The following is a 17,633-nucleotide window of genomic DNA, read 5'->3' on the forward strand; positions in this document are numbered from 1 at the left end:
GAAGAGTGTGGAGTCATGAAAACAAGAGTGTGTTTCAAGAATGGGGGAGTAGTGTGTCCATTGAGGTGAAGAATCCATCAGATAACGACGGAACATTGCTCACTGGACTCAGCAACGCAGAGATCAATAGTGACCTTGGGGGGCGCCTGGGTGGCTCAGTGGGTTAAAGCCTCTGCTTTCGGCTCAGGTCATGATCCCAGGGTCCTGGGATCGAGCCCCACATCGGGCTCTCTGCTCAGCGGGGAGCCTGCTTCCTCTTCTCTCTCTGCCTGCCTCTCTGCCTACTTGTGGTCAAATAAATAAAAATATTAAAAAAAAAAAAATAGTGACCTTGGCAGGAGCAGTTCTGGAGCAGAGAGGGTCCAGAGATGGCTTGTGGGATACAGGCAGTGTGAGATGTGGCAACTCGGTCCCTGCTCCCTCGTATTGTGGGTATTGTTGCATTAAACCCTCGCAACAACGCTTGAGGCAAGAGTTTTTTGGAGATGAGGAAACCAAAGCTCTGAGACGTCAAGTCTCTTCCCAGTATCTCAGGTCTAGTGAGTAAAGGAGCAAGGATTTAAGGCCTGAATAGTCCCAGGGCCTCACTACAACACTCTTCCATCTTGTCTTGCTTTAAGCGGACGAGAGGAATGGTGGCAGCTGCGGGGAGCAAAGGTGGACGGAGGGCATTGGGGCCGAGGACTCCTGGGACCGTCCCCGGAGGCTGAGTTGCAATAAAGTACAGATTCCTCCATGAGTTTTCCATGGAACTTAATGGTTCACGGACATCCTTATCTTCTGTGAGCCTCATCCCAACCTTGCACGGGAGGCTCGGAGCAGGACCGGACCTGCAGACAAGTTCATGGGTACTCGGTGTGTGAACCCGTCCTTCCCGTGGCCTCAACCGCATCTCTCTGTTAGATGGTGCGGGCTGGTCAGTGTTCATTGAGCCCCCTCCTGCCCCCAGCCCTGGACTCCTTTGCTTCAGCCCACACCCAGGACAGCACGAAACACTGAGCTTCCGAGCCTGGAAGAGCCTTGAAGAAGCCTTGCTAACCTAACGCATTCATTCAGCAGGCAGCGAGGCCCACTGTGCACTCGCCTCTGATGGAAGAGCTTTGAGGTTTCAAAGAAATTGGCTCCGCAGTCTTGTACCAGCTTTCCAGGAGACTGGTGGCACAGGGCTGAGTACCGGGGAGTGGGGGGTGTGTTGGGGGGGTGCTGCCTGGCCTTTCGAGTGGGACAGCCCTGAACCGAGGCTCGACTCTGCCGCTTACGATGTTGGAGAGTGTCGCCTGTGCAGTTGTGGGGTGCGTGGCTGCGATGAGCACTTAGGAAAGCCTGGCTGCCGTTCTCGAGAGAACTTAGAGGATAACCTGCAGGGTACAGGTACTTTCCCACTGCCCCGGGCCTCACCAGGAAGGCTCTGGGTGTCTCTGAAGAGTTGGTTAATCAGACTTTATTGCTGTCATCATGTTGCAGTATATACCCATGTCCAATCCTCGCATGGTCACCCCGAGCTCATCCACTGTGATATATCAGTTATATCGCAGTGAGGCTGGGGGCAAAGGGGTTGTTTCATCACATGAACCCAAGGATGAAGCCACAGCCTAGTGAGTGTGGAATGAGAAAAGGCCTGTCTTGGACCTGACAGTGCTGGTGACCTGGGGCTGGGAACGCGTCCCCCCTCTTGGGAGCTGGTCTGAGGCCTCCAGGGCAAGGAGCCCGTGGCTCGGTCCCTGCCACCTCCAGCGCCAGGGCCTGCATCCCGGACGTCCCCGGACGTCCTCTCTGGAACTTGAGGTACGTCCTTCAAAAGTGCGGTGCGAAGGCGGCCGAGGAGTGCGTGTCTGCGGCCCCCTCGCGCGCCCCCCGTCACGGGCGGGCCTCCGTCGCCCCCTAGGGGACGCTCCGAAAACTGCTGTCTCTCGTGGGGACCGCCCTCAGGAGGCCTTCTGCGGACGCGGAGGCGGGAGCGCAGAGGGCGGGCACCCGGGCCCGCGCCTCACTGTCCCGCGCGGCGAAAGTCCATCGCTCCTGCGACCTGGCTTTGGGATGTTCTGCTCAACGACATAGTCAAAATAAAAACCAGAATAAAATTCAGGCAGGACTGTATCATCTCATAATAAAAGGACGTTTTACATGAGGACTTTTGCGGGGAAGCCCCGTAATTTAGAAGATCATCATGGAGAAGGAAGCGCAGAGACAGTGCGTCAACCCGAAATTACTGGATCTGTGCTCTCCGCGGTTTACCGGGAGAGTACACACTGCTTGAGAAGAGCGGCGGTGTCCTGGGGGGTCCTGCAAAAGCACCGAGCCAGCTGGGATTCTCTTACGCGCTTCATTGAGGTGTAGTCTGCATACCACAAAAGTCCCTCTTCTTCTTCTTCTTCTTCTTCTTTTTTTAACCCTAGCCCTAACCCAGAACCCTGAGATCATGACCTGAGCTGAAGGCAGAGACTATAACCCACTGAGCCACCCAGGCACCTCCCCCCTTTTTAAAGATTTTATTCTTTTATTTTTATTTTTTTAAAGCCAATTCTTACTTAAAAAAATTTTTTTTCAAAGATTTTATTTATTTATTTGTCAGAGAGAGAGCGAGCACAAGCGGGGGGAGTGGCTGGAGGAGAAGCTGGCTCCCTGTTGAGCAGCAGCCCTGTGAGGCTGGATTCCAGGACCCTGGGATTCCAGGACCCAGGCTGAAGGCAGCTGCCTTACCGACTGAGCCCCCCAGACGTCTGAAGATTTTATTTTATTTTATTTTATTTTTTAAAGATTTTATTTATTTATTTGACAGAGAGAAATCACAAGTAGTCGAAGAGGCAGGCAGAGAGAGAGAGGGGGAAGCAGGCTCCCTGCTGAGCAGAGAGCCCGATTCGGGACTTGATCCCAGGACCCCGAGATCATGACCTGAGCCGAAGACAGCGGCTTAACCCACTGAGCCACCCAGGTGCCCCTGAAGATTTTATTTTTAAGTCGTCTCTGTACCCAATGTGGGGTCTGAACTTACAACCCCAACATCAAGAGTTGCACAGTCCCCTGACTGAGCTAGTCAGGGGCCCCTTAAACATTGTGATTTAACATATGTTTTATGTTTTTGTAGCACAATGATAATTACATATTGTGAAAATGACATATATTACATGTAAATTATTTTAAGAATTTAAATATATTAATTTTTAATATTTAAATTTTAATAAATTTGTTTTTAATATATTTAATATATATGATATAATAAATATAAAACTTAATATTTAAAGAATTTATTTATTTATTTATTTATTTTTAAAGATTTTATTCATTCATTTGACAGAGAGAGAGATCACAAGTAGGCGGAGAGTCAGGCAGAGAGAGAGAGAGAGAGAGAAGCAGGCTTCTGCTGAGCAAATAGCCTGATGCGGGGCTCGATCCCAGGACACTGAGATCATGACCTGAGCCGAAGGCAGCGGCTTAATCCACTGAGCCACCCAGGCGCCCCAATATTTAAAGAATTTAAAGGATTAAGATACAGCAGGCAGATAGAGAGGTGAAAGCAGGCCCCGCTGAGCATAGAGCCTGATGTGGGGCTCGATCCCAGGACCCCAAGAGGGTTAACCCACTGAGCCACCCAGGTGCCCCTATAAATTATTTGTTAACTTGTGCTCTGTTTTGCTTCTATTAAATCCCAATTTATTCCATTTGGTTTCTGCAAGATCTGACTACATTATGTCTTCTAGATGATGGGGCCTAAGCATTCACTTATTGAAAACATATTTTATAATAAAAATTTGTCCCCCCCCCCAAATTTGTCCCATTATTCTTTCTTTTTATTCCAATTAAGGTAACTGTATTGATTATTTTAAAGTATATGTGGAAGTAAGTTCTTTAAAAAGAAGATTTTATTTATTTGAGAAAGAGAGCTGGGGGGGAGGTGGGGAGCTGCAGGCAGATGGAGAAGCAGAGGAGCCTAACATGGGACTCAATCCCAGGACCCTGAGATCAGGGCCCTAGCCAAAGGCAGGCATTGAACTAACTGAGCTACCCAGGTGCCCTATAAGTGAGTTCTCTTATCTTTACATTCATTCCAGCTCAGGAAAGAAGCACGGGTTAGGAAATATTTGCTGGGGGCAGGGGGAGGGCTCAGGCTGCAGCTAAGCTGCCCCTCCCAACCGAGAGTCTGTCGGTCCTGCTGCTGGGGAATTCCCGAGGCAGGTTCACTATGCAGCCTCAGGCCTTGTCCGACGGTTTTGGAGAAAAGGACCCTGAGATGCTTCCGCGCAGCATCAGAAGCCGACTTGGGCTTCACCTTGTGATGACCTAAAGCAATGGCAACAGTTCCGACTTTTGAAAATAACCAGCACCTGGCACAGAGTGTGGCACACCAGAGGCACTCAGGACATACGTGCTGTGTGTCGTGGGATTCTGGACATGAATCCAGCTTCTACTACTGAGTGGCCACTGGACTTTCGGCAATTTTTAAAAAAATTTTATTATTTATTTAACAGACAGACAGATCACAAGCAGGCAGAGAGGCCGAGAGAGAGGAAAGGAAGCAGGCTCCCCGCTGAGCTGAGCACCTGACGCCGGGCTGGATCCCAAGACCCTGGGATCATGACCTGGGCCGAAGGCGGAGGCTTTAACCCACTGAGCCACCCAGGTGCCCTTGGGCAATTTTTTTTTTTAAAGATTCTATTTATTTATTTATTTTAAAATATTTATTTATTTATTTATTTATTTGACAGACAGATCACAAGTAGGCAGAGACAGAGGCAGGTAGAGAGAGAGAAAGAGGAGGAATCAGGCTCCCCGCTTAGCAGAGGGCCGGATGTGGGGCCTGATGCCAGGACCCTGAGATCACAACCTGAATGGAAGGCAAAGGCTTAACCCTGTGAGGCACGCAGGCGCCCCTACTTTGGGCAATTTAATGACCTTTCAGAGTCTTAAGTTCCTCGTCCTTAAAATGGGTGAAATGGGGGGTACCTGGGTGACTCAGTCCATTAAGTGCCTGACTTGTGATTTTGGCTCAGGTGATGATCTCGGGGTCATGGGATCAAGCCCCGCATCAGGATCTGGGCTCAGTAGGGAGCCTGTTGAGGCGCCCACAACTCTCTCTCTGTCTCTAAAATAATTAGGTAAATAGAATCCAATCAATAAATAACGTAAGACGGGGGAAGTTGTAGTATAAGCCTTGTGAGAACCAAAGGAGACGGTGAACATGAAGTAGCACAGGGGGTGCCTGGGGGCTCAGTGGGTTTAGCATCTGCCTCCCGCTCAGTTCATGATCTCTGGGTCCTGGGATCGAGCCTCACGTCCAGCTCCCTGCTTAGCAAGGGTATGCTTCCCCCTCTCCGCGCCGCTCCCCCTGCTGGTACTCTCTGTCGAATAAGTTAAAAAAAAAAAAAAAAAAATATATATATATATATATATATATATATATATATATATATATATATATGATTTTATTTATTTATTTGACAGAGAGAGATCACAAGTAGGCAGAGAAGCAGACAGAGAGGAGGAAGCAGGCTCCCTGCTGACCAGAGAGCCTGATGCGGGGCTCGATTCCAGGGTGCTGGGATCATGACCTGAGCCAAAGGCAGAGGCTTTAACCCACTGAGCCACCCAGGCACCCCTCAAATAAGTAAAATCTTTTTAAAAATCCATAAAGGGGCACCTGGGTGGCTCAGTGGGTTAGGCTGCTGCCTTCGGCTCGGGTCATGATCTCAGGGTCCTGGGATCGAGTCCCGCATCGGGCTCTCTGCTCAGCAGGGAGCCTGCTTCCCTCTCTCTCTCTGCCTGCCTCTCTGCCTACTTGTGATCTCTCTCTGTCAAATAAATAAATAAAATCTTTAAAAAAAAATAAAAAAATAAAAAACCCATAAAGTAGCACGGAATAAGTACTCCATAAATACGAACTCTTATTATAACCAATATTATTTATTTTTCATTCTTAAAGATTTTTTATTTTATTGTATTAATTTATTTTTCTTTAGCAATCTCTTCACAGGGCTTGGGGCTCGAACCTACGACCCCGAGATCGAGACTCACAGGCTCCACTGCCTGGGCCGGGCGGGCGCCCCCTGCGGGAGAATTTTTACAAAGTGAAGGGTAAGAACGAGAGACAGGAAACCCGCAAACTCGGCGCGGAGGGACGCGGGGCAGGGCGGAGGCTCTGCGGCCGCGGGCGGGGTGCGGGGTGCGGGCAGCGAGGCCCGCGCAGGGCAGCGCTTCCTGGGCGAGCAGGAAGTCCGGGGCAGGCGTGACCGGCTGCCTCGGTCCCTTCGGCGCCGCCGCCCCCGCCTCCGCCCCCGCCGGCTCTGGCGTCCGCGCAGGTGGCTCGGCCGGGCCTTCGCGGGGCGACGCGGGCCTCAGCGGGGCGGGGCCTGGTGCTGGCGCGTGCGCGCGGGCGCTCTCCCGCCGGGGAGGCCGAGCGGCGCCTCCGCCCCGCAGCTGGGAGCGCGGCCCCGCGGGGAGGGGTGCAGAGGCGCGGCCCCTGTCGCGGGCCCTGCCCCCACCGCCGCGCCCCTGCCCCCCGCACCCGTCCGCGCGGCTTCTGAAGAGTCTCTAGAAACGCTCCCAGACTCCGCTCATCCTCGTCGGCCGGAGCCCATGCCCTCTCCGGCCTGCGAGCGGGACCGGGTCGCGCCGGGTCGCTGGGCTCCAGCCAGGGAGGGGGACCGAGAGGGCTATGGCCGGGCTCTCCGCACGCGGCCTCACTGCGTCTTTGGGGGGGCGGCCCTGTCCCCAGGCAACACTGATGATGTGGGGGCACGACTGGAAAGCTCTCGGTCCAACGAGATCGTGACCGTCTCTCCCGAACCACTCTGGTCCGCGGAAAGCGAGGACGCCGGCCGGCCGCACAGACCACGCGGGCGGGCTTCCCACCTCGGGGAGAGGGCGGGGCTCGGCCCGTCCTGGCCCAGCGCGCCTGAGACGGTGACCGAAGGTCGCACATCCAGTACTTGGCGGAGCTGGGCCTCAACCCAGCTTGCCCCCCCAGGCTGGCCTCGGTGCTCTGGGAACCTAGAAGAAAGGACTGACTGTGCCTGCAGTGTGTCTGGAAAGTCTTCCGTGAAATAATTCAAAAAGCCAAAAGACCCCACAAAGAAGCAGTTCCTGAGCAGCTCCTAGGCTCCAGGCGCTGTTTGGCTTACTGATCCCGGAGTGACCCTGGGCGGGGGCGGGGGGCTGCTCCGTCTCACAGAGGAGCGATTGGCTCCACGCTCCGGCTGTATTGTAGGCACGGTGGTCCCTGGCCACCATCGTGGACAACCCCCTGCTCCCGTCCACCGAGGACACAGCTGTGGACACTTTCCGGTTTCTGAACCTCACAACCGCCCTGTTCTGGCGGAAAGGAGACCCGTCATGACGGTCCTCATCTGATGACAAAACGTGTCCCAAGAGGCCTGATGCTGGTGACTCCCTCCCGCCCTCCAAGTGTGCATGCCCTCTGCCCAGGGCCCATCCTCCCTGCTCTTCCACCCCTTCTCCAGGAAGCCTTCCTGGGTCACTCCCACTGTGAGCACCTGTTAGCCCCTGTTGATCTGTAAGCATCTGCGTAGGCATCTGACTCCCCCGTCTCTCCAGCCTTCGGAGGGCAAACCGTACCTTAGCTGTCTCCCAGCATCTTGGGGCTGAACCTGCTTTTATCAGTATTGCCTTTATTGGTATTACTTTACTTTTATCTTTATTTATTTTTCTTTTTTTCTAAGTAAGCTTGTCCAACACGGGACTTGAATTCACAACCTCGAGATGGAGAGGCACACGCCCTGCCCACCGAGCCAGCCAGGAGCCCCACCTTTGTTAGGTATTCCTTTTATTTCCTTAAGGATTTTTAAAAATTTTATTTCTCAAGGAAGCAGTTGCCTGTTGTGGCTCCCGTCTCTGGGCTTCGGGCGCCGTGACACCACCGTGCACTCTCTGGTCCGGATTCTTCCTGAGGTTGTCATCCGCACGTGGCTCCCGCAGTTTCGCGGTGAATAATCGCGGACAGCCAGGAGGAAGCGAGCCGCCCTTCACAAGTATGGTTGCAGTTGCCTCACTTCCTGTGTCACGTGATGCGCCCATAGTTGTCACATGACCCACTTGCTCCATTCTGCTGGACTTAAACCTGCAGGACGAATTCGGGGTCTGTGGCTGCGGCTGGGACCTGCCTCCCTGTTCTCATCTAGTGGATCCTCCATCCTTCTGAGGCTGGAACCCCACAGCCCCTGCTGATGGAGCTTTCAAGTCCTCCCAGAGGAGTGAGTGGGCCCGAGCTCCCCATCGGTCTGGAGTCCTGGCCGTCCGGACCCTGGAATTCAGGGAACGATGGTCTCCTCCAGCCCAGGCCGTCATGGCTCTTCGATGGAGGGGCAGAGGGGCAGAGGGAGGGAAGGGGGGGTGGGAGGAGAGGCGGTGGGAAGAGGGGAAGAGAAGCGTCCTGGTTGGGGTGGGCAGCAGCCAGGTGTCTGTCGGAGGACGGTGGGAGCCTAGGCCATGGGCTTCCAGCCCACAGGAGAGAGCCGGGGCGTGGAGAGGGACTTGCCTCGCAGCCACTCCTCGTTCTGTTCTCAGGAATGTTCCCGGCCTCTGGACAGGGCGGGTTTCAGGGCTGCCAGCCTCACGGGACTGCTGCTCCTTCAGGTGATATCATGGGCATCAGGTGAGCGAGTCACGGAGAGGGGAGGCAGCCCCCTGGCTTCTCCGGCCTGGTGGTCCTTGGTCGCCTTCTGGCATACCAGAACACCAGGAGGTGTTGAATAAACCCTTCGGAGGGACTGAGACCAAGCGCGGGTGGGGGTACAGCGAGAGGACTTTTGAAACCAGCGTGTCCCTTCTCTGTCTTCGTCCTGCAGACCTGGCCTCCGCTTGTGCTCCCTCCCCCCCAGGTGCCCGGCCCTGCATCCCTAAGAGCTTCGGCTACAGCTCGGTGGTGTGTGTCTGCAATGCCACGTACTGTGACTCTCTTGACCCCCTGACCCTGCCGGCCCCGGGGACCTTCAGCCGCTACGAGAGCACGCGCAGCGGACGCCGGATGGAGCGGAGTCTGGGGACCATCCGGGCCAACCGCACGGGCACAGGTGACCAGGACAGGCTGGGGTCCTCCCAGAGCTGTCATGCTAGTGACCGCCATGACCTTCGTCCCTGGGCACTGAGACCTTTCGTTCCCTGTGCATGTTCTCAGGGCTCCTGCTGACCCTGCAGCCAGACCAGAAGTTCCAGAAAGTGAAGGGGTTTGGAGGGGCCATGACAGACGCCGCTGCCCTCAACATCCTCGCCCTGTCCCCCCCTGCCCGGGACTTGCTACTCAAATCTTATTTCTCTGAAGAAGGTGAGAAGGAGGGGACGAGATGAGGGTGTGGCAGACCCTTCGACCTTTCCACGGACCATGACTTCCACCCATCCCACATTTGGGTCCTCTCAGTGCCCCGTGGAGTAAATGTCCGATCCACCTGTCCTGGAGTGTTTAGGGTTGCCGAGGCTCAGAAGCCCGGGCTCTCTGGCCCTGCCTTGGACATCAGTGAGGGCTGAGGGTGGGCCGGGTCACACACTCTCCTGCCGACCTGGACCCTCCTGTGTTGGTCTTGTCCTTGTGTAGGCATCGAGTACAACATCATCAGGGTCCCCATGGCCAGCTGTGACTTCTCCGTCCGCACCTACACATACGATGACACCCCTGATGACTTCCAGTTGCGAGACTTCAGCCTCCCCGAGGAGGACGTCAAGCTCAAGGTAGGCCCCCGGCCCTGGTGGAGTCGATGCTTGCCAGCTGCGGAGCCGCGGGCCAGAGCAGGGCATGGAGACACAGAGCCTGGCCCCTGCTGTGCTGTGTCCTGGGGTGGGGGGGCAGGGCGGGGGCCCATGGCAAGGCCTGACGCACTGGTCGGGCCAGTCTGTCCATATTCCAGCTCTCACGGTCTCTCTCCTCACCTCCACTGTCTCCAGATACCCCTGATTCACCAAGCTCTGGCGCTGGCCCGGCGCCCCGTGTCACTGTTCGCCAGTCCCTGGACGTCACCCACGTGGCTGAAGACCAATGGGGCTGTGAATGGGAAGGGGTCACTCAAGGGTCAGCCTGGGGATATCTACCACCAGACCTGGGCCAGATACTTTGTGAAGTAAGGAAGCCGCAAGGCCACAGGGTCTGGACCAGCTCCTCTTGGACAGCCTCGTCTCTGCCCCACTCCTGGTCCTGGGTCAGCCCCAGCTCAGACTGCTCAGATCACCTTTCTACTTCCTGGGCCTCTCAGGCTTGGCCTGTCCGTTTCCCCCGTCCTGACGGGCCTCCTGATCCCCCAGGGTCTTGGTCCTCTTTCTTGGCCAGGCTCATTCCCACCCTTTGCCCTGCCAGGTTCCTGGACGTCTACGCAGAGCACAAGCTACGCTTCTGGGCAGTGACGGCAGAAAACGAGCCCTCGGCAGGACTGCTCAGCGGGTACCCCTTCCAGTGCCTGGGCTTCACGCCCGAGCACCAGCGAGACTTCATTGCCCGGGACCTGGGTCCCGCCCTCGCCAACAGTACGCACCGTGACACCCGTCTGCTCATCCTGGATGACCAGCGCTTGCTGCTGCCCCACTGGGCCCAGGTGGTAAGGCCCAGTGCCCCCCGCGGTGTCCCGATGGTCCCCAAATCTAGCATCCCAGTGGCTGGCGCCCAGAGTGTCTTCCTTGTTCCAGCTCTTGATTCCTAGAATTCCCTGGGCTGGAGCCAGGCACCCTAGAGGCTCCCTTGGGGCACTGACCCCCCGGATCCCAGGGCCCCAGGGTTGTCACCTGGAGCCCCTCTACTTGCCTGCATCCCACTGCCCATTTCTCAGGTCCCGTTGCTGCTTCCAGAACCCTCCACGCAGGGCCCAGATTCAGTGGCCGCTCTCCCCAGGAGTCTTTGCCCTTCCTGGCACAGGTGCTGGCGGACCCAGAGGCGGCTAAGTACGTGCACGGTGTGGCCGTGCACTGGTACCTGGACTTCCTGGCCCCAGCCAAAGCCACCCTGGGGGAGACACACCGCCTGTTCCCCGACATCATGCTCTTTGCCTCGGAGGCCTGTGTGGGCTCCAAGTTCTGGGAGCAGAGTGTGCGCCTGGGCTCCTGGGACCGGGGAGTACAGTACAGTCACAGCATCATCACGGTGAGCCCCCAGGAACCTGCCGAGCACACCACCGCAGGCCCTCTTGGTCGCATGGAGGAATGGCCTCTGAGCCAACCATCCCCCGCCGGCTTGCTCATTGGGGCAGACTTGGGGATCTCGTGATTCCCTGTCGTGCCTTCTCTTCCAGATGGGCACACCCCATTACCCCTCCTCCTCACGCCCGGGTCTCGGGTGGTCCCATCTGCCTCAGTTTCTCAGCTTTTCATCCCATGCCTCCATCCGCAGCACCCCGCTCTCCCGAGCTGTAAGGGTGCAGAGCGCTCCTTCTTGGCCTGGGACACCCCCGTCTGTCTTCCTCATGTGACCCTTCAGGACATGGTCTGGGGACCCTGTGTGGAGCCTTTGTTTCTGCCCTGCTCCCACCCCAGAATCTCCTGTACCACGTGGCCGGCTGGACCGACTGGAACCTCGCCCTGAACCCAGAAGGGGGGCCCAACTGGGTGCGCAACTTTGTGGACAGTCCCATCATCGTTGACATCGCCAAGGACATGTTTTACAAACAGCCCATGTTCTATCATCTCGGCCACTTTAGGTGAGTGGAGGGCGGCCCCATGTTCCCCGCCACCACCCCAGGCAGGAAGGGAGCAGGGTAGGAAGTGAGCGCGCAGCTTCAGCCCTGGCTCTGGGGGTGTGCCGGGGGGGCGGGGGGGGGGCGGGGGCGAGACACTTCTCAGCAAGGGGGAGTGGCCCCACCTGACCACGCCTGCTCCCACCTCAGCAAGTTCATCCCCGAGGGCTCCCAGAGAGTGGGGCTGCTGGCCAGCCAGAAGAACAGCCTGGACACAGTGGCACTGACCCGTCCCGATGGCTCGGCAGTTGTGGTGGTGCTGAACCGGTGAGAGCAGCGGGGCCCGGGGCCGGGGCCGGGGGGCCAGATGGTGGCCTTGGCAGGCTGAGCACTCAGCTTCTCTGCCCTTCCTTTGCCAGCTCCTCAAAGGACGTGCCTCTTACCATCGAGGACCCTGGCGTGGGCTTCGTGGAGACGCTGTCCCCAGGCCACTCCATCCACACCTACCTGTGGAGCCGCCCATGATGGGGCCTGGGTGTGGGCATTAAAGGGGTACAGCCAGCTCACACACTGTCCGTGGCTGAGAACACCTAGGCAGGCTGGGCTGAGCATAGGTGACGTAAGCCCGGACCAGTGGTTTGGGTGACTCATTCTCCCCATGGCTGATGCCTGGGGGACCCCCTCGGGGAGGACAGGGAAGCCCCAGCGCCCCCCCCCCCGCCTCCCCCCTGCCATGCACTGTGTGCCGGCTCCACGGAAACTGGGCTAGGGCCCAGAGTGAGCTCACCGTCTGTGCAAACACAGGCTGGGACTGGGGGAGCGGCTGGGGAGGGAGGAGGTGAGGAGGGCCAGGCCCCACACCACCCCCTACATGCCAGCTAGGGAAGATGGTGGCCCCGTCACCAAGAGAGGGTCTGATTCCGGTCAGTGTGGTTTATTGTGGGAGGGGCACCCCCACTTCCAGCCCTGCCGAGGACAGGGGCCTCTGGAATGTACAACAGTAGAAAAGTCAGTCCCAGGGTCGGGGGGCAGGTGTGAGGACAGGTCACTCCTCCTCATCCTCCTCGGCCATGCTCAGGGACCGTGTGCTCGTGGCCCGAGCAGGTGTCGCCCGCTGGATGGAGACGATGCCGCTGAGCAGGGCGTAGCCCACCATGGCTGCCAGGCCCGCAAGCACGGACAGGATCTGGTTCCGGCGCCGGTTCGGCTCCTCCTCAGTGTCTGGGCCAGCCGTCGTCGGGCGGGGGGGCGGCACCTCAGCTGAGGACCGGGGAAGGAAGATGGGCACAGGGGCTCGTCCTGGACCCCGCCCACCTTCCCGGGGAGGCCGCTGCCCGACCCTCACCTCCATCCCAGGGGAAGTAGAGGCTGAGGATGTGGGTGCAGTAGGCACAGAGGTTCTGCAGCCCCCGCAGGTGGGCCTGCAGCTTTCCACTGGGCAGCTTGGCCTGGAGCAGCAGCGCCAAGTAGCCGAAGACAAAGGCGTCCAGGGAGGCAGGGCTGGAGCCGAGAGAAGGGCCGGAGCAGAGAGACTGAGGCAGAGGGGGAGGGGCAGCAGGCCCCGGGAGGTGGGCTCTGGCAGCAGAGGGCCCCCAGGGGAGGAGCTGACACCGGTTCTGGGGCTGGCTCTGGGGCTGGCTCCGGACCTGGCTTGGGGAGGGCTCCCCGGGTGGCGCCAGCCCAGCCCTGAATGGGTCTCTATCCCGGGGCTGCATAAAGGGCACATTGAGCGCCCCGCAGCCCCGCGGCCCCCTCCCCCCAGGCCTGGCAGCCCTCCCACCTCACACACAGCGCCACTGTCATCAGGCCCAGTGTCTGTCCCTAGGACCTCCTGTCGGGCGCCTGAGCCGCCCCAGTCCCGTATCGCCTCCCAAGCCCTCTCCCTTCCCCCGCGGACAGACTCACGCGTCTCCGAAGAAGAACTTCTGGGAGCCCAGGCGTTGCGAGAGCAGGGTCAGGCACTCCCGGGCCTCGTGGTACAGCTGGAGGGGGCACACGGGCGGGCTCGTGGCCGCGGGACGGAGCCGCCTCCCTGCTGGGCTGCCCCCCACCTCCTCGACCAGCGTCCTTGGGGCTCCTGGCCGGCAGCAGCGCCCCGCCCCAACGTACCTCCTTCTCCAGCTCTTCCTCGTTCTCGGGCCGGTGCTCCCCGCACAGCAGCTGCAGCCGCTCCACGAACCGGCGCTGCATGCGGCCGGGAAGGAAGAAGTTCAGGGGAAAGGGCGTGGCCTCCGCGTACCACTTCCGGGTCACCTCCACGTAGTTCTTGGTGTCCACCCAGAAAGTGTGTATCTGGATTGGGCAGGCAGAGGGAGGCGGCGGGTCTGAGCCGGTGCAGCTGCCTGCCTCAGGCTGGGCTTCTGTGCTGCCCGCGGGGCTCCGTGTGCCTGCGTGCGCGTCCCTGACACCCCCCGCGCCCCCCCCCTACTGGCCACAGATGCTGGGAGGTCTGGGCGCACTCACCAGCACCGGGAGCAGCTTCTCCTCCAGCAGAGACATGAAGGCCAAGGTGTCCGCCCCTTGCCGGGCCGACAGGTCATAATCAGCGTTGTACTTCTGCGGATGAGATGCCCGTGAGCTGGACACCAGGAGGCTCCAGGGCACGTCCCCAAGGAGTAAGGCATCCTGCCTGGGACCACCCTCACGGCCTCTGGGTGGAGCAGAGCTAGAGCAAGCAGCTTTTTCCGCGGAGGCCCCCTTGCCAGGCCCAGCCAGGAGCCTGTTGCTGTTGGCGGAAAGCCTGGGCCTCAAAGCCTGCTGGCCATCAAGGTCGGGCGCCCACAGTGGGGAGAGAGGCAGGCCCAGCCACAAACCAAGAGCAGCTCCCGGAGCCTCCATGGAAAGCTGGCAGCTCGCCTGCTGACGGCAGCTTTCGGACAGGAACTTCCCCAGTCCAGGCACCGCAGGGCTGGCACAGCAGAGCTCAGAGGCCGTGCGGGCCTCCGTCCGTGCCTCAGGAACTACGGGATGCCATCTTCAGCCCCAGGCTCCCTAGCTTGTTCTCTCAGTGCCTGGGGTTATTTCTTCTCTCTCATCCTGTGGCCCGGGTGCCACCACACATGTTCTAACGACACCCCACGTGTACTCAGCCTGCCACACACTGCTGCAGGCTCCAGTGTCTGGTCCTCAGCAACACTTTCCACATCCTGAGCAAGTTTTGTCCCCACATAACCTCTGGAGCATGATCCTCAAAAAAAAAAAAAAAAAAAAAAAACCCAAACAAACAAAAAGCCACCCAAACTTCTCTGAGCCTCAGTTTCTCCCATTCTGTCCATTGGGGGAGACACACCCAGAGCTGCTGAGTGCAGCAAGAAGAGTAGACTCTTCTCTCAATGTGGCTGTGTTAGAATGCTCTGGAAACCGGAGAAGCTGTGTTCATTCATAAGGACTCAGGGTGGTGGTCCAGTCCCTGCCTGGAACTTTGCCTTCTGCCTGGCTCCCCTCTCTCCATGCCTCCCGAACCTCCACGGAATTCCCCAGCCCCTTCACCTTTGGGAAAGCAGAAATGAAGAGGAAGGCGCTACTTCACGCCACTTCTGACAACTGTAGAGGAGCCGCTGGAAAACATTCTGCCTAAGCCCCCTCCTCTACGAACAAAGAACTTATAGATCTGAAAGAGGAAGGAACTTGCCCAAGGTCACACAGTCCAGGTATCTCTGTTCGTCTTGTAATACTCCCTCAACTTCCCCGTGCTGGCTTGAAGTCTTGTCCATCCCCAGCCCCATATCCAGCCCAACCTGGTCCTGTGAGAAGGGCAGGAGCCACCTCTCGGGGGCTCATCTGAGCCACCTGCCTTTCTCTTCCCTGCGTCATGAGCCTGTTTGCCTCTCCCTCCCTGCCCAGCAGGCAAAAGGCACTGTGCCTTCTGATGCATCCCTAGCGCCCCTGCTCCATGCCCGGCCTAGTGCTCTACTGCACTCAGCAGCTCTGGGTTTGTCTGCCCCATTGGACAATGTGCTCCTTGAAGCTTTGGGTCCCCTGCCTCTAGCCTGGCACTTATCAATAAAGGTGTGTTGCACTGAAATGACTGAGCTGCTCTCACTGGCAGCCCCCCTACCTGAGCCACCTACCTCTTTCCGAAGGTGGGTGATGATCTTGTGTGGTACCGAGATGACCTCTCCATGACTGGTCCGGAGGGCAGGCAGAGTTCCTGACGTTGAGAAAAAAGGATGCCCACCAGAACCTTAGCTGCCTTTCCACACGGACTTGCACCACATTCCTGTCCGCCTCTTGCTCCACCCTTCCTCACGCCCAGGAACACGGGGTACCTGAAGGGCTCTGCCAGGGGTTGGTGATCTTGTGCACCTTGAGTGGGGCACCCGTGAATCTGGCATAGGTCTGCAGGGAAGGAAGCAGAAGGCAGAGAGGCCCCCACAGGGGAATCAGGAAGAGAGAGAACATTTATTGAGTTCCTTTCATGCTAGGCTTTGTACTTGCCTCACAAAAGAAGAGGTGGACATGACAGCTGCCCTTTCACAATGGGCAACACAGGGCTCAGAGAGATGGTGGACAGGTCTGCCAGTCAAAGCCTCCCCCGTCTCCTCTCCTGCCATCTGCTTGATGTACACAGAGTCTCCTAAGTTCTTCCTAACCGTGTATTCCTTTCCTTGGAAGCACTGACCATGTCCTTCTCTAGGAGTCTCTGTGGCCTGCTCCTCCTTAAGCCTTAGCACCTGAACGTGTCTGCCTTTCTCCAAACGACCACACGGGAGGAACCAAGTCTTACTCGTCTTTGCATGCCAATGGGTGGTTTTGGAAGCGGCCTGATCCTGCTTATTAAAGGAAGGGGCGAAGGAATGAGGCGAACGAGTCTTTCTGACCGGAAAGCTCTTTCCACAGAGCCTGGCGGCAATACACAAACCAGGAAATGCTGTTTAGTGCGCGGGAGGGGGAGGGGGAGGGGACAGGAATGCCGAGCCAGAGAGCCCTGAGGCCGTCCAGGCTCGGAAAACCTCCCGATGAAGAAACAGCGCTCAGAGATGAGAAGGGATCGCCCCAAGGTCACAGTCGGTAAATGGGTGTACAAGGACTAACACCCATTTCCTGAACCCCCGGCCAGGCTTCTTGCTGTGGCTGCACCAAACGTAGGCTGTCAGACCATAGGGCACTGAGCCCATGTGCACGAGGCGCGCGCCACACACACACATACACACACACAGATCTTAAATTGCCTCAGTTTCCCCCAGTGCTCCCGGGCGGAGGCGCCCTAGCGAAATTCAGACGATCGGCCACTTGGGCTCCCGCCCCAGTCCTCCAGAGCGCAACAGAGAGCAATGGCGCCACCCCTCACCAGCACGGCCAGGCTGTCCAGGTCCACTGACGGCAGCCCCCAGCCCCCCGACCAGCAGAACAGCTCCATGGGCGCCGCCATCTTGCCCGCCCTCTGTCCCGGAAGCACCTCCCCCCGCGCTTCCGCCCGCCCCGCCCCTCGGGCCGCCCGAGGCGGGGGCCGGAGCGAGCTGCGCGGGGAGGCGGGGCGAGGCGGGGCGGGGCGGGGCGGGGCGGGGCGGGGCCGAGGGCTTCGGGGGAGGGCGGCTGCCGCCTGCTCCAGAGGCGGGTCCCGAAGGGGGGAAGGGTTCTCCGCGGGCCCGCGCGGAGGCTGGGCGGCCTGGCTGCGGGGACCCCCGGACCCCCGACGGCGCGGCGGGGCCTGGCGCGGGCGCGGCTCTTGGGCGCCGGGCTTTCTCGCAGCCGTGCACGCGGCCCGCGCTGTGCCAGGGCCCCGCGGGGCTCGGCCGGGAGCAGGGGCCGCGGGGGGGTCCCCCGAGCCGCATGTTTTCCACAGCGCGTTATGTTTGGAGCCGGCCCCGCGCCGCCTGTCGCCATGGAAACAAAACAGGGGCGGCGGCGGCCGGAGCCGGGTCGGGCTGGGGCCTGGGTGGGGGAGGGGGTGGCGCTCGCGGGCCGTTGCCGTGGTAACGGGAACGGAGGCGCCCCTCCGCTTCATCCGGGTCACGGCCTGTCCGCCAGTACACCCACCCCCCCAAGTCTTCCCAGTCTGGCCCCGGCCCCTGGCCTGTCCCCTGGTTTCCT

At 58.7% G+C, this 17,633-nt stretch overlaps 2 protein-coding genes across 4 annotated transcripts; one reads left to right on the forward strand and one right to left on the reverse strand.

Annotated features, from left to right (window-relative positions):
* The first annotated feature begins 7,833 nt into the window (after window positions 1-7,833).
* GBA1 (glucosylceramidase beta 1) lies at window positions 7,834-12,166 on the forward strand. Of its 2 annotated transcripts, XM_059146430.1 has the most exons (12): window positions 7,834-7,982; window positions 8,078-8,204; window positions 8,518-8,605; window positions 8,799-9,023; window positions 9,128-9,274; window positions 9,542-9,675; window positions 9,889-10,061; window positions 10,295-10,532; window positions 10,847-11,071; window positions 11,461-11,624; window positions 11,811-11,927; window positions 12,020-12,166. In XM_059146430.1, exons 2-12 carry the CDS (start codon window positions 8,178-8,180, stop codon window positions 12,123-12,125), a joined length of 1,644 nt encoding a protein of 547 aa, XP_059002413.1. In that variant the 5' UTR covers window positions 7,834-7,982; window positions 8,078-8,177; the 3' UTR covers window positions 12,126-12,166. The 2 variants fall into 2 exon arrangements, with proteins under 2 accessions (XP_059002413.1, XP_059002414.1); XM_059146431.1 differs by lacking the exon at window positions 7,834-7,982 and having other exon boundaries at window positions 8,040-8,204; window positions 8,832-9,023.
* Window positions 12,167-12,518: 352 nt separating this feature from the next.
* Window positions 12,519-17,562, reverse strand: MTX1 (metaxin 1). Of its 2 annotated transcripts, none has more exons than XM_059146434.1 (8): window positions 16,891-17,562; window positions 15,869-15,938; window positions 15,671-15,750; window positions 14,064-14,156; window positions 13,710-13,892; window positions 13,506-13,582; window positions 12,946-13,100; window positions 12,519-12,860 (listed from the first exon to the last, which is right to left on the reverse strand). In XM_059146434.1, the coding sequence occupies exons 1-8, from the start codon at window positions 17,545-17,547 to the stop codon at window positions 12,646-12,648; spliced, it is 1,530 nt and encodes a 509-aa protein (XP_059002417.1). In that variant the 5' UTR covers window positions 17,548-17,562; the 3' UTR covers window positions 12,519-12,645. The 2 variants fall into 2 exon arrangements, with proteins under 2 accessions (XP_059002417.1, XP_059002416.1); XM_059146433.1 differs by having other exon boundaries at window positions 12,946-13,132.
* Window positions 17,563-17,633: the final 71 nt, after the last annotated feature.

Source organism: Mustela lutreola, chromosome 14 (assembly GCF_030435805.1).
Source record: "Mustela lutreola isolate mMusLut2 chromosome 14, mMusLut2.pri, whole genome shotgun sequence".
Taxonomy (NCBI): Eukaryota; Metazoa; Chordata; class Mammalia; order Carnivora; family Mustelidae; genus Mustela; species Mustela lutreola.

Coding starts and splice junctions, on each gene's coding strand:
- GBA1 (XM_059146430.1), top strand. CDS start 8,178: ATGGAGCTTTCAAGTCCTCCCAGAGGA. Junction 9,275..9,541: donor ATCTTATTTCTCTGAAGAAG/GTGAGAAGGAGG, acceptor GTCCTTGTGTAG/GCATCGAGTACAACATCATC. Junction 10,533..10,846: donor TGCCCCACTGGGCCCAGGTG/GTAAGGCCCAGT, acceptor TTCCTGGCACAG/GTGCTGGCGGACCCAGAGGC.
- MTX1 (XM_059146433.1), bottom strand. CDS start 17,547: ATGAAGCGGAGGGGCGCCTCCGTTCCCGTTACCACGGCAACGGCCCGC. Junction 13,893..14,063: donor AGAAGCTGCTCCCGGTGCTG/GTGAGTGCGCCC, acceptor TGCCCAATCCAG/ATACACACTTTCTGGGTGGA. Junction 13,133..13,505: donor AAGTTCTTCTTCGGAGACGC/GTGAGTCTGTCC, acceptor CCTCTGCCTCAG/TCTCTCTGCTCCGGCCCTTC.